Source organism: Nicotiana sylvestris, chromosome 1 (genome assembly GCF_000393655.2).
Source record: "Nicotiana sylvestris chromosome 1, ASM39365v2, whole genome shotgun sequence".
NCBI classification, from domain to species: Eukaryota; Viridiplantae; Streptophyta; class Magnoliopsida; order Solanales; family Solanaceae; genus Nicotiana; species Nicotiana sylvestris.
The window spans coordinates 79,365,133-79,379,343 of record NC_091057.1 but is presented as its reverse complement, the minus strand read 5'-3'; the positions used below and the strand labels follow the sequence as shown (position 1 = coordinate 79,379,343).

Below are 14,211 nucleotides of genomic sequence, written 5' to 3'. Positions count from 1 at the left end.
TTGAGATCCTATCTTTAGTTCTACTAGCAGGATAGCAAAGTTCAACCCAACTTTCTTCTTCGCATTTTTGTCCATCATTAATGATTTAACTACTAAATTTTTAATCATACTTAGAACTTTTGAAATCTAGAATTTGAAATCTAGCCAAGGCACTCTGATCCAAATAGGGACAGATATAATTCCTCCATGGATAATTCCATGTCCAGACTACATGCTTTGATAATAAATGGCTTGTCAAAGCAATAAATACCACCTTGTCTAGCTTCATTATTCCCAGCCTCGATATTAAATAACACCAAGACAATCCCATTTTTAGTATAGCAAGTTTATTTATCCTAATTCTCCCCCAGAGTTTCTGAATAAAACCATTAAGTACTGCAAAAAGAGGATGTGCCCCTACTATGTAGTATAAAATATTATTTTTATCAGTAATCCATCTCAGATATAATATCCTCCAATCTAATTTTCTCAATCTCGTGTTCCTTTTTACTTTCTGGACAAACATACTCTAGTCAAAAACCAACATTTGAAATTCTTGAAATATATATATATCAAAGTTACATTAATTCCGGCAACTCCCGGTCAGCTTTCCGGCGGGACGTAGTAGGACTATTAGTGCCATTGAGCAGATCCGATAAACTTCAAGAAAACTTGCTCCAGGTTCTTTCGTTCTATAGCTGGTATTCGTGATATTGGTATTTTATTTTTATTTTTCCATTTTTGCTTGCCGGTATGCTTGACATCCACATATCTTGTTTAAATTATATTTAGTTAGACTTGTCTGCTTATATCGGTCTCTGTCTTTCTCCTTAGTGTTATAGCCGATACATAGTTGGTCCCTCCTTAGTCGGATCCCTTATTAGCACCTTGTGTACCTGTAGGTTTCTATTTAGTTTATTCCTTTCTAGTCTATCCTTTTGTAGCTTTGTGCTGGTTTAGTGGCCGCGCCGAGATATGATAGAGTCAGGGCATGTCCTCGGGGGGAGCAGGCGGAGCAGGGGGTAGAAGGTAAGGGTGGCAGGGGGGTAAGGCACCTTCTAAGTTGAGAGTGGGGTCATAAAACATAGGGACTCTAACAGGGAAGTCTATAGAGTTAGCAAAGATACTCCATAAGAGGAAGATTAACATAGCTTGTGTCCAAGAGACTAGATGGGTGGGAAACAAGGCTCGGGAGGTGGATGGTTTTAAGTTGTGGTATTCTGGGAGGGTGAGAGGGAAGAACGGGGTAGGCATTTAGTTGATAAGGATCTAAGAGAGCTAGTAGTTGAGGTTAAAAGGGTGAATGACAGGTTGATGGCCATTAAGATAGTCGTGGGAGGGTATACTCTGAACGTAGTTAGTACTTATGCACCTCAAGTGGGTTTGGACGAGGAGGTTAAAAGATGCTTCTGGGAAGATTTGGATGGGTTGGTACGGGGTATACCATCCACCGAGAATATTATTATAGGAGGTAATTTTAACGGCCATATTGGGATATCGCTTGGGGGATATGACGATGTGCGTGGTGGCTTCGGTTTTGGAGATAGAAATGGTGGAGGTACTTCGCTGCTGGAGTACGCTAAAGCTTTCGAGCTGGTGATTGCTAACTCGTGTTACCCGAAGAAGGCGGAGCACCTGATAACTTTTCGGAGTGCAGTGGCCAAGACCCAAATTGATTATCTACTTCTCCGAAAATGTGATAGAGGTTTATGCATGGATTGCAAGGTCATCCCGAGTGAGAATCTTACGACCCAACATATGCTTTTGATTATGGACTTAGAGATCAGGTGGACGAGGAAGAAGAGGGCTATGTCTGGTATACCTAGGGTCAGGTGGGGTGCATTGACTAAGGATAAGGCCTAGGAGTTGGGGGAGAAGTTGCTGGCTATGAGGGCTTGGAGGAGTAGCGGGTATGCGAGTTGTATGTGGTCTATGACAGCAAATTGCATTAGAGAAGCGGTGAGAGAGGTGTTAGGGGTCTCAAAGGATTTTTCTGGTGGCCATAAAGGGGACTGGTGGTGGAACGCAGAGGTTTAGAGGAAAGTGAAAGCCAAGAAAGCAGAATATTTGAAGCTAGTAGAGAGTATAGACGAGGGGCAGAAGAGTGCTAACATGGAGAGGTATAAGAAAGCTAGGAAGGAGGCGAAGTTGGCGGTTACTGCGGCTAAGACCACCGCGTTTAGTCGTCTATACGAAGAAATTAGGGATAAAGGCGGGGACAGAAAGTTGTACAGGCTAGCGAAGGTAAGGGAGCGGAAGGGTCGAGATTTGGACCAAGTGAGATGCATAAAAGATGAGGAGGGAATAGTTTTATTGGAGGGGGCATAGATTAGGCAGAGATGGCAGTCTTACTTCCATAGGCTCTTGAATGAAGAGGGAAATAGGGGCATTGTGCTGGGGAATTGGAGTACTTGGAGCGGCAGCGAGATTTTGGGAACTGTAGACATATACGAGTGGGGGAGGTTGTAGGGGCTATGTGTAGGATGAGTAGGGGTAGAGTGATGGGGCATGACGAGATCCCGGTAGAATTCTAGAAAATCATGGGTAAGGAAGGCTTGGAATGGCTTGCTGGGTTGTTTGACATCATTTTTAGGATGACGAAGATGCCCGAAGAGTGGAGGCGGAGTACGATGATCCCGTTGTACAAGAATAAGGGGGATGTCCAAAATTGCAAAAACTATAGGGGTATCAAGTTGTTAATCCATACGATGAAAGTGTGGGAGAGGGTGATTGAAGGGAGGTTGAGGAGGTGTGCGTCCATTTCTAAGAACCAGTTTGGTTTCATGGCGGGATGGTCGACCACTGAGGCCATTCATATATTGAGGAGATTGGTGGAGCAGTTTAGGGCGGTGAAGAAGGATTTGCACATAGTGTTCATGGACCTGGAGAAGGCTTATGACAAAGTCCCCAAAGAGGTTCTATGGAGATGTTTGGAGGCTAAAGGAGTTCATATAGCGTATATTAGAGTGATTCAGGACATGTATGATGGAGCTAAGACACGAGTTAGGACAGTAGGTGGAGACTCGGATTACTTTCCGGTTGAGATGGGGTTGCATCAAGGATCAACACTTAGCCCATTTTTGTTTTCCCTAGCGATGGATTCTTTGACACGTCACATTCAAGGGAAGGTGCCTTAGTGCTTGTTATTTGTAGATGACATAATCCTAATTGATGAGATGCGAGGTGGCGTTAACGAGAGGCTGGAGGTCTAGAGACATATCCTGGAGTGTAAGGGTTTCAAGTTGAGCAGGACCAAGACAGGACACTTGGAGTGCAAGTTCAGTGGTGTTACCCAGGAGGTGGACGGGGATGTGAAACTTGATACGCTAGTCATTTCCAGGGGAGAGAGAGTTTCAAGTATCTGGGATTTATAACTCAGAAGAATGGGGAGATAGATGAGGATGTCACATACTGTATCGGAGCAGGGTGGATGAAGTGGAGGCTCACTTCCGGTGTCTTGTGTGATAAGAATGTGCCATTGAGACTTAAGGGTAAGTTCTACAAGGTAGTGGTTAGACCGACTATATTGTATGGGGTAGAGTGTTGGCCAGTCAAAAACTCTCATGTCCAGCAGATGAAGGTAGCAAAAATGAGGATGTTGAGATGGATGTGTGGGCATACTAGGTTGGATAGAATTAGGAATGAAGTTATTCGAGATAAGGTGGGAGTGTCCCATGTGGAGGCAAAGATGCATGAGGCAAGGTTGAGATGGTTCGGGCATGTTAAGAGGAGAAACGCAGATGCCCCTATTAGGAGATGTGAGAGGTTGGCCTTAATAGGTGAGAGAAGGGGTAGAGGTAGGCCAAAGAAGTCTTAGGGAGAGGTGATCAAGTGGGACATGGCTCTACTTAAGCTAACCAAGGACATGACTCTAGATAGAAGGGTGTGGAGGTTGAAGATTAGGGTAGAAGGTTAGTAGGTAGTCGTGCATCTCCCCTTGTCTTCTCTAGCTTGATAGTATTAGTGCTAGTACGATACCCTTTTTTTCCTTAGTTTGTTATATTCTCATGTCTTGTTTTGTTGTTACTTGCCATTGGTAATTCCGTAGTTTGCTAGCAGTACTTCGTTCATATTCTCGTTTGCTGCCTTGGAATTAGTTTTCTAAATATGTTATCTTGCTACTACTTATTATCAGTACCCCTTTCATATTATCTGTTGCTATCTCCGATCTAGTTTTCTAATTATTGTTTTGTTATTGCTTGCTACTAGGGCTTCTCTCACCTTTTTTAGCCGAGAGTTTATCGAAAATAGTTTCTCTACCCTTCTAGGGTAGGGGTATGGCTGCGTACATCCTACCCTCTCTAGACCCCACTTGTGGGATCACACTGGGTTGTTGTTGTATATATATATATATATATATATATCAAAGTTATCCCAAATTGATGCACAAGATTTATGATAATATTTTTGTTGTTTCACCTCCTCCGGCCATGATAGTTTTCTACTATTATTGTCCGTGTGAACAACGTCTAGCCACTCACCTAATTTCTCCTTCGTCGTGCTCAATTTATTAGTTGATGAGCTAAATTTTTGCACCTTAATTACCAGAGTAGATATTCATGTATTGCTTGTTTCTGCATCGATTATCTCTATAGCTAGCTTCCTAGTATCTTTCCCTAAATAGTTGTTTCTCATTGCGAGTTTCTATACTGGAATCACCGCGGGACCAAGGTTTTTACTTTCCTATCCATGGTTGGCGCACGTTAGGATACATGCATGGAGAGCTAAAAATCATTATCAATAAGTGAACAACAAACTAGTATAATCTCACAAGTAGAGTCTGGGGAGGGTAGTATGTACATGGCCTTGTCCCGACCTTGTGAAGATAGAGAGACTATTTTCGATAGACCTTCAGCTCAAGAGAAGCATAGTTACATCACTTGTTGAAAAGAAAATAATAGTGTCTAAACCATCAAAAAGAAACAATAACATGAAATATACCCAACAACAACAGGATAACAAGAAAATTGAAGAAAAGAAACAACTGGTAATAATACAGGTCTAGGTATATGAGCATATGAGAATATTATTGATCCTACAGATAAAAGAAGGATACGCTCGCTACTACCTACTAGCCTTCTACCCTAATTCTCGATCTCAACACCTTCCTATTAAGGGTCACGTCCTCGGTTAGAGCAAAACATCATTGATTCCTAAAAAGTAAAAGTATAAAAATAAGAGAAAGCATATATAAGAGAAAGTCCTTGTTATTCGTTGCTTTAAACATACACATGTCATTTGATTTTCTAACTAGACACTTTTCCTTTGTCGGGTTCTTAGTACCTCCTAAACTTTTTTTGTCTTGTAATTATTTGCACCTTATGTGCTGACCTGAACCCATATTCAAGTTATAATTACTGCGGTGTATACACATGTTTTTGTTACAAGCTAAGGGCCCCTATCCCATCCCCCTTTCTCTTACTTTTTTTAAATTTTTTTTATAGAGAAAAACATCTGATAACAAATTCCTCCATTCTTCACGCTCTCTCCTCTTCGATCCTTTATGATATCATCCTAGACCAAAAATTTCTCTTTGTTCTCTTGTAATGGACACTAATAGAGTGAAAACAAGTATATAGCCTCTATATTTATGGTTTGAAAGTCTTCAATTTCACTCTAGTATTAAAGTCTAGGTTTTTTTGAATTTGTGGTGTTACATACTTATCGATTCTAGGTCATATTGGAAGGCTAAGTTTATTATTCGTTACAATCCAAAACCAAAGATTGGTTCTATACTGTATTTGATTGTTTTTGTGTTTTTAAAATCTATTATTTTGAGTAGTTTTATGATTTTGTTGAATAAATTGAGGTTTTTGTGTGTGCATGTTAATATGGCAGATGATTTTTCATGTATACACTGAATTATTCTTGATTTTTAGCAAATAAGTAATTTTTTAGTGCTAGTATCTAAATCTTATCGATTATTCCTTTTTTAAGGATTCTGCTGATTTTTGTTATTATCGATTGTTTGTTTGCATCCAGGTATGAATAGGTTTGCATTAATCAATTTAAGATTGTATCATGGTGGGTTCTTAGAGTTTGGAATTGTGGAACCAAAATATGTGGGTGGAGTAATGAGTAAATATTTGAATGTTGATATGGATACACTATCCTATTTATGAATTGAATGATTATATTAAAGAATTAGGATACAACTCAATTTGCAAATTAGTACACGGCCACCTAACTGTGGCATTTTATGAGATATGGAAAATAACAGGGCTCTTTTCAATTGATAAGTCTTTGCAACATGGAGCTGTTTTGAAAGTATATGTGCACGTGCTTGAGGAGAAATCTGTTCAGCTTTAATAAAAGGGTTGGGACCAATGAAAGAAGTGATAGACAAAACATTTGAGATGATGAAGTTGGTGAGGATACTTTTAATAGTTTTGTTGCAACTCCAAATACTATAGCTCCACCAAATCTAATAGTTGCTCTTTCATATCTAGATTCCTCTCCAATAGAAAAGACTTTACTGATGAGGGATCTGATGAATCAATTTAAGATAGTGATGATTCTGAAGACATTGACTTCTTTCGAGAGGATGATTATCATAGTGATGTACACAAGGAGTACATAGAGCTTAAGGCTGAAAGTAGGTCTTTTCAAAGGAGGAAAGAATGGAGAGAGCTCCAACTGACACTAAAGATGTACCATGTGGTGAAGCTGGACCAAATCTAAGTTTTGATGAGATTGAAATAGGTAAAAAAAGGTATAGAAGGAACGCTAGGGGGTGATAAACCATATTATCCAAGTTCTAATGTTTGTAGCTTTGAAAACTAATGACAATGAATGTTGGCATAAAAATGGGGAACAAAGGAGGGTAAATCGATCAAAAAGAAGATCTAAATCTACTAAGAGTATGAAGTTTGATCCCACTTATAAAAAAAATTGTGTGGTAATTAGGTATAGTTTTTTAGAGTGTAGATGACTTTAGATATGCAGTGACCAGGTATGCACTTCAGAGGAGGGTTCAGATTTGAAAATATGTGAATGAGCCAACTAGAGTCAGGGTGAGGTGCAACAAGGATAATTGCTCATGGCTTTTGTTTGCAAGCCTGGACAGTATAAATAATAGTTTTGTTATAAGGACTTATAATCCAGTATACAAGAGTGAGAGGGCCTCCAGAAATTACTTGTGCAAGTCTCAATTCTTCATCAAGGTCTTTAAAGATATAATAACTGAACAACCTAATATAAGAGTGTTCAAGTTGCAAGATTTAATCAGGAAAAAATTTAAAATTTATGTTGATAAGATCATGGCCAGGAGATCAAGAGCTAAAGTATTGAACTAAATTATGGGTGATCATAATATGGAGTTTGGGAGAATTCTCGATTACATGGATGAGTTATTAAGGACCAACCTTAGGAGAACTTGTATTGTGAAGCTTGGTGAAGCTGATGAAGTTGGTAGGCCAGTATTTGAAAGTTTCTACATTTGTTTTGATGCATTAAAGAAGACATTTGTAGGGTGTAGGAAATGTATAGGCTAGGATCGTTGTTTCTTGAAGGGTATAAGGGGCAATTACTAGTTGATGTGGCTAAGGAAGATAATAACTAAATGCTCTCACTTGCTTGGGCAGTAGTTGAATATGAGAAAAAAACTACCTAGTCATAGTTTCTAACTTTAGAAGACTGGGGATTAGGAGATGTCACATGTTTCACTTTGATTGCTGATATGAAAAAGGTTTATTCGTTCAATTTTAATAATACTTTCTTTCATTAGGGTGAACTGACTTTTCTTTAATTTTTGTTTTTCATGTACTATGTAATTTGCAGAGATTGAATTAAACAATTAAAGAGTTTTTCCCAGGTTGTGAACAAAGGATGTATGTTAGGCATATCTTACCTAATTGGTCAAAGAAATGGAGAGGACTTCAAAGGAGGAACTTATTTTGGAAGTGTGCTAGAAGCACTTATCAGATTGAATTTAAAAAAAAAAGTCTAAAAATACTCTCAATGCTTGGAAAGAACATAGTGGATAATATACTAACTATGATAAGGAGTATTGGTTCAAGGTGTATTTTAATTGTAAAGTCAAGTATGATGTAGTGGACAATAACATATGTAAGAGTTTTAATGCTTGAATCTTAGCAGCAAGCACACGAACATTATTACCATGCTTCAAGAGATAAGAATGAAGGCGATGATCTTAATAGCTACGTTATGGGAAGTTAAACAATATGGATCAACAACATCTCTCTAATGGCATTAAAGATATTAGTGGTCAATATTGAATAGTCAATAAGATGTACTTGTGAGTTTAATGACAAACATGATAGGAAGTGATGAGTAATAGTAAACAACATACTATGTCTAAAATAGAAGGCCTATAATTGTAGATCTTGAATGCTAAAGATAATACCATGTCTATAACGACCGACAGGTCGTTTTGAGAATTTACACCTCGATACCCTATTAACTGATTTTTCCGTGTTTGTTTCTGCTATTGTGAGTTGCCGGGAGGATTCTTTTGAGTTTCGGAATGTTTTGGGATACTTAGTCCCTAAATGAGAGCTTAAGCTTTAGAATTTGGACCATAGTCGGAATAGTGTGAAGACGACCTCAGAATAGAATTCCATCGATTCCGTTAGTTCCAGAGGATGATTTCGGGCTTAGGGCCGTGCTCGGATTGTGTTTTGGAGGTCCGTATCTTATTTAGACTTGAAATGCCGAAAGTTGAATTTTTGAAGTTTTCGAATCGATAGTGAGATTTTAATACCGGGGTCGGAATTCCATTCTGAAAGTTGGAATAGCTTCGTAATATTGAATGTGACTTGTGTGCAAAATTTGGGGTCAATCAGACATGGTTTGGTTGGTTTCGGCATCGGTTGTAGAATTCTTGAGATTTCAAGTTCATTAGGCTTGGATTGGAGGGTGAATCATGGTTTTAGCATTGTTTGATGTGATTCAAGGGTTGGAATAAGTTCGTATGATGTTGTAGGACTGGTTGGTATATTTGGTTGAGGTCCCAAGGGCCTCGGTTGAGTTCCGGATGCTTAACGGAAGTGAATTTGGACTTAGGGTATTGCTGAAGTTGCTAAACCTATTGGTTTCGCACCTACGGAGCTTGAACTGCAGATGCAGCGCCACAGAAGCGGTTTGGAAACCGCAGGAGCGGTCTAAGGCATAACTGAAGTTAGTCGCAGATACATCCCAAGGATTGCAAAAGCGTACCGCATCTGCGAGTAAGTGGGCGCAGGTGCAGAATCTAGCCGTTTAATGAAATCTCATAGGTGTGAGTCCCTAGCCACAGAAGAGGGACCGCGGGCGCGGTCCCATGACCGTAGATGCGGAAATCGCTAGGCAGAAAAAGAGAAAATCGAGGATTTGAGTTCATAACTTGAAAAAATTGAATTGGAGCTTGGTAGAGGGCGATTTATGGAGAGATTTTGAAGGAGGAAGATTGGGTAATGAATCCTAACTCTAATTTGATTCTAATACATTAATCTATTGTTAGTTTTATCATTTAATTTCGGGATTTGGATGAAAAATTGGGAAAACGTTGAGAAAAGTTCTTAGGCCTAATTTTGGGATTTTGATAGAGGTTTTGGTATCGGATTTGAGTGATTTTGGTATGGTTAGACTCGTGAGTTAATGAATGTTCATAATTTGTGATTTTTACCCAATTCCGAGACGGGGTCCCGGGGATGATTTTTGGCCGTTTTTCTAGTTGCTTACCTTAGCTTCGATTCCTTTAGCTAAATTCGTTTTTTGTAGTTATATTTACATTATGAAGTTTATTCGATTAGATTTGGGCCACTCGGAGTTGGATACTCATGGCAAGAGCGTGGTTTCAGATTGATTTTGAGCTGGTTCGAGGTAAGTGGCTTGCCTAATCTTGTGATGGGGACCCTCCCCCCAAGGATTTTGGTACTGTTGTTATATGAGTGCCGTGTACGTAAGGTGACGAGTGAGTACACGTGCTAATTGTTGAAAAACCCCATTTTCATTAAGTAAATATCTATGTTTTCTTGTAATTGAGCAATACCTATACTTGAAGCCTCTTGTTTAGTTTAGGAAAAATATGCTTATGTGATTTAATTGTCTTACCTACTTTAACTGCTTACTTGTATTCTGTACAACATGTTTAGTGTAGAGTTCCTATTTATTCTCGATTAGAACTGTAGATTCTTTCTTGAGACTGTTGTATATTTACTTTGGGACTACGGGATGATTTCCTGGGAGATCCCCTTGCATGTTTACTTTGGGACTACGGATCGGTATTCCGGGAGATCCCTCTACACGTTTACATTTGGGACTATGGGACGACACCCGGGAGACCCCCCTGCACTAGATATTTACTTTGGGATTACGGATTGGTATTTTGGGAGTTTCCCCTGTATATTTACGATTTGTACTGCGGGATGATATCCCGGGAGATCCTCTATACATTTACATTTGGGACTACGGGACGATATCCAGGGAGATCCCCTATTGCTATCTCTGTGTGCTGAGTATATTCTGTCTGTAATTTTACTCTTTATTGACTATTAATATTTTAATTATATTGTCGCACTTTATACCATTTTACCTTGTTATATATATAACCAGTAGGGACCTGACCTTCCTTATCACTACCCGACCTAGGTTAGTCTTGGCACTTACGGGTACCGCTGTGATGTACTCATGCCCTATCCTGCATATGTTTTTCGTGTGTATATCCAAGTTCTTTTGCTCAACCGTTCTATCAGTGAGGTGGGCGACACCAGAGACTTCGAGGTATATTTTTCGTGTCCGCAGATCTAGAAGTTCTTCTCTATTCTTCCCTTCAGTTTAGACTTCCTGTATTTCTTTTGATTAGATATTCTGGAGTTAGAACATTATGTAGTTTCGATAGCTAGTGATTTCATGAGATTCTGGTTTTTGGGAATTTGTTTCAGTATTGTGAGCATCTATTGTATATGTCGAGCGGCATTTTTAAACTCTTTATTTATGTTTTTACTCGTAACTTGCCAGTTTCATATTTCATTTCCTTTTTCCACAATTTGTTAGGCTTACCTAGTCGTATAGACTAGGTGCCATCACGATAGTTCACGGAGGGAGAACTAGGGTCGTGACAAGTTGGTATTTGAGCTCTATGTTCATAGGAGTCATGAATCACAAGCCGGTTTATTAGAGTCTCGCGGATCGGTGTGGAGACGTGTGTATTTATATACGAGAGGCTATGTAACTGTTAGGAAAATTTTACTTCATTTGATTTCCTTGTCATGCGAGATTTTGACATCACAATTCTAAACTTCTATCTTCTATTCTCTCATTTATGGTGAGGACACGTGCTACCGGAGATGACCAGGCACCCACGCCCCTTGCTAGAGCTGTCAAAGGTCAGGGCCGGGGTAGAGGCCGAAGACGCGCACATGGTGTAGCTAGAGCACCTGCGTGAGATACCACAGAGGAGCCACCAGTAGCTCCAGCCGGAGTTCAGGCACCTGATACGCCTACTGCTACTACTATTCTAGCTCTTCAGGAGACCCTTGCACAATTCGTGAGCATGTACACCACTCTAGCTCAGGCAGGGTTGATTCCCCTTGCTGCAACCACATCCCAGGTCAAGGGAGGAGCACAGACTCCCACCACCCGCACTCCTGAGCAGTGGGTCCAAGTTGATCAAATCCCAGAGGTTATACCGTACTACCTGTGGCCCCAGTTCAGCCTAAAGATAGGGCAACAACTTTTGAGGATGAGCAGCAGAGGCTTGAGAGGTTCAAAAAGTACAAGCCTCATTTATTCAGTGGTCTACCATCAGATGATGCTCTGGGATTTCTGGAGGAGCGCTACTGTATCCTCCATACTATGGGTATATCAGGATCGAGTAGGGTTTCTTTCATTGCCTTCCAGCTTCGAGGAGCAGCCTATCAGTGGTGGCGTACTTTTGAGTTGGACAGTCCAGTTGAGGCAGCATCCCTTACATGGACTCAGTTTTCAGATATGTTTTTAAGGGAGTATGTTCCTCAGAGCCTCAGGGATGCATGACGCACAGAGTTTGAACATTTGCGCTAGGGTACTATGACTGTTTCGAAGTATGTTGTTCATTTCACTAACTTGGCTAGACATGCACCAACCTTGGTTTATACAGTTCGTAAGAGAGTTCGCCGATTTATTGAGGGGCTCATTCCAAGCATCAGGTCTAGCATGGCTCGGGAGTTGGATTTGGATAATTCTTATTAGTAGGTGGTGAGCATTGCTAGGAGATTAAAGGGATGCATGCTTGGGATAGAAAGGAAAGGGAGGCCAAGAGGTCTCGAGAGTCTGGCCATTATTCTGGTGCCCGTGCCCCAATTGCAGTTTGTCATGGTAGGGGTTATATGAATTGCCCCGTTCATTCAGCTCTTCCAGCAGCTAGTTGTGTTCCAGCTTCTCCTAAACCTCAGGAGCTTTATTATATACCTCCAATATCTAGTGTGCCTCCTACATTGGGTGCTTTCAGTGGTCAGTCCAGCAGACCTGGACTGAGCCAGTCACAGCCGCCACGTCCTCCCAGAGCTTATTTTGAGTGTGGCGACACACGCCATATGGTGAGGGATTTCCCCAAACTTAGGATAGGTTTACCTCCACAGACTTCTCAACCACAGCGTGCTCCGTAGAGTTCCTAGGCTATGGTCACAGCACCAGTTGCTACCCCACCTGCTCAGCCAGCTAGAGGTGGAGGTCGGGGAGGTAGATATCACCCTAGAGGGGGAAGCCAGGCCAGATATTATGCCCTTCGTGCCCATACTGAGGCTATCTCCTCTGATTCTGTCATCACAGGTATTGTCATGGTTTGTCATAGAAATGCATCGGTTTTATTCGATCCATGCTCCACTTATTCTTATGTGTCCTCTTATTTTGCCCTGCATGTGGGCGTATCTCGGGATTCTTTGAGTTCCCCTATTTATGTTTCTACTCATGTAGGAGATTCTCTTATTGTGGACTGCATTTATCGGTCATGTTTGGTTGCTCTTAGTGGTTTTGAGACTAGAGTCGATTTATTATTTCTCAGCATGGTAGATTTTGATGTTATCTTAGGCATGGACTGGTTGTTGCCCCATTATGCTATTCTTGATTGTCGCGCCAAAATTGTGACGCTGGCTCTACTAGGTGTACCGCGAGTAGAGTGAAGGGGTACTTTAGATCACACTCCCAGTAGAGTTATTTCCTTTCTTAAAGCTCAACGAATGGTTGAGAAGGGGAGTGACGCGTATCTAGCTTATGTAAGAGATATTAGTGTTGATACCCTTACATTTGATTCAGTCCCAGTAGTATGGGATTTCCCTGATGTGTTTCCAGTTGATCTTCCAAGTATGCCACCCGACAGAGATATTGATTTTGGCATTGATTTGTTGTCGGGCACTCATCCCATTTCCATTTCTCCTTATCGCATGGCCCCTCTTGAGTTGAAGGAGTTGAAGGATCAGTTGCAGGAATTGCTTGATAATGGTTTTATTCGGCCTAGTGTATCACCTGGGGGTGCTCTTATCTTGTTTGTGAAGAAAAAGGACGGTTCTATGCGTATATGCATTGATTATCGTTAGTTGAATAAAGTTACAGTGAAGAACTGGTATCATTTGCCTCGTATTGATGATTTGTTTGACCAGTTACAGGGTGCACGAGTATTTTCGAAGATTGACTTGCGTTCTGGTTACCATAAGTTAAAGATTCGGGAGCCAGATATCCCGAAGACTGCTTTCAGGACTCGGTATGGTCATTACGAGTTCCTTGTTATGTCATTTGGGTTGACCAATGCCCCAACAACATTTATGCATTTGATGCACAACATGTTCCGTCCATATCTTGACTCGTTCGTCATTGTCTTTATTGATGATATTTTGGTATACTCCCTGAGTCGGGAAGATCATGAGCAGCACCTGAGGACAGTGCTTCAGACCTTGAGAGAAAAGAAAATATATGCAAAGTACACGAAATGTGAGTTTTGGTTGGATTCCGTGGCATTCTTGGGTCATGTGGTATCGAGTGAAGGGATCAAGGTGGATCCGAAGAAAGTGGAAGCAGACAGAGTTGGTTCAGATCATCCTCCGTTATAGAGATCCGCAGTTTTCTTGGCTTGGCGGGTTATTACCATCGATTTGTTCAGGGTTTTTTTTATCTATTGCAGCACCTATGACCAGGATGACCCAGAAGGGTGCTTCGTTCCAGTGGATGGAAGAGTGTGAGGAGAGCTTCCAGAAGCTCAAGGCAACTTTGAATACAACTCCAATATTGATATTGCCTACAGGTTCGGGGTCTTATACT

The 14,211-nt window shown here is 40.8% G+C and overlaps 2 protein-coding genes across 2 annotated transcripts; both read left to right on the top strand.

Moving 5' to 3' along the window:
• Nucleotides 1–1,293: 1,293 nt before the first annotated feature.
• Nucleotides 1,294–1,842, top strand: LOC138871816 (uncharacterized). Its single transcript, XM_070149724.1, has one exon. The coding sequence runs from the start codon at nt 1,294–1,296 to the stop codon at nt 1,840–1,842; it is 549 nt and encodes a 182-aa protein (XP_070005825.1).
• An 845-nt stretch (nt 1,843–2,687) lies between these two features.
• Nucleotides 2,688–3,796, top strand: LOC138871811 (uncharacterized). The gene is made up of 2 exons (XM_070149718.1): nt 2,688–3,107; nt 3,320–3,796. Exons 1-2 carry the CDS (start codon nt 2,688–2,690, stop codon nt 3,794–3,796), a joined length of 897 nt encoding a protein of 298 aa, XP_070005819.1.
• The last annotated feature ends 10,415 nt before the right edge of the window (nt 3,797–14,211 follow it).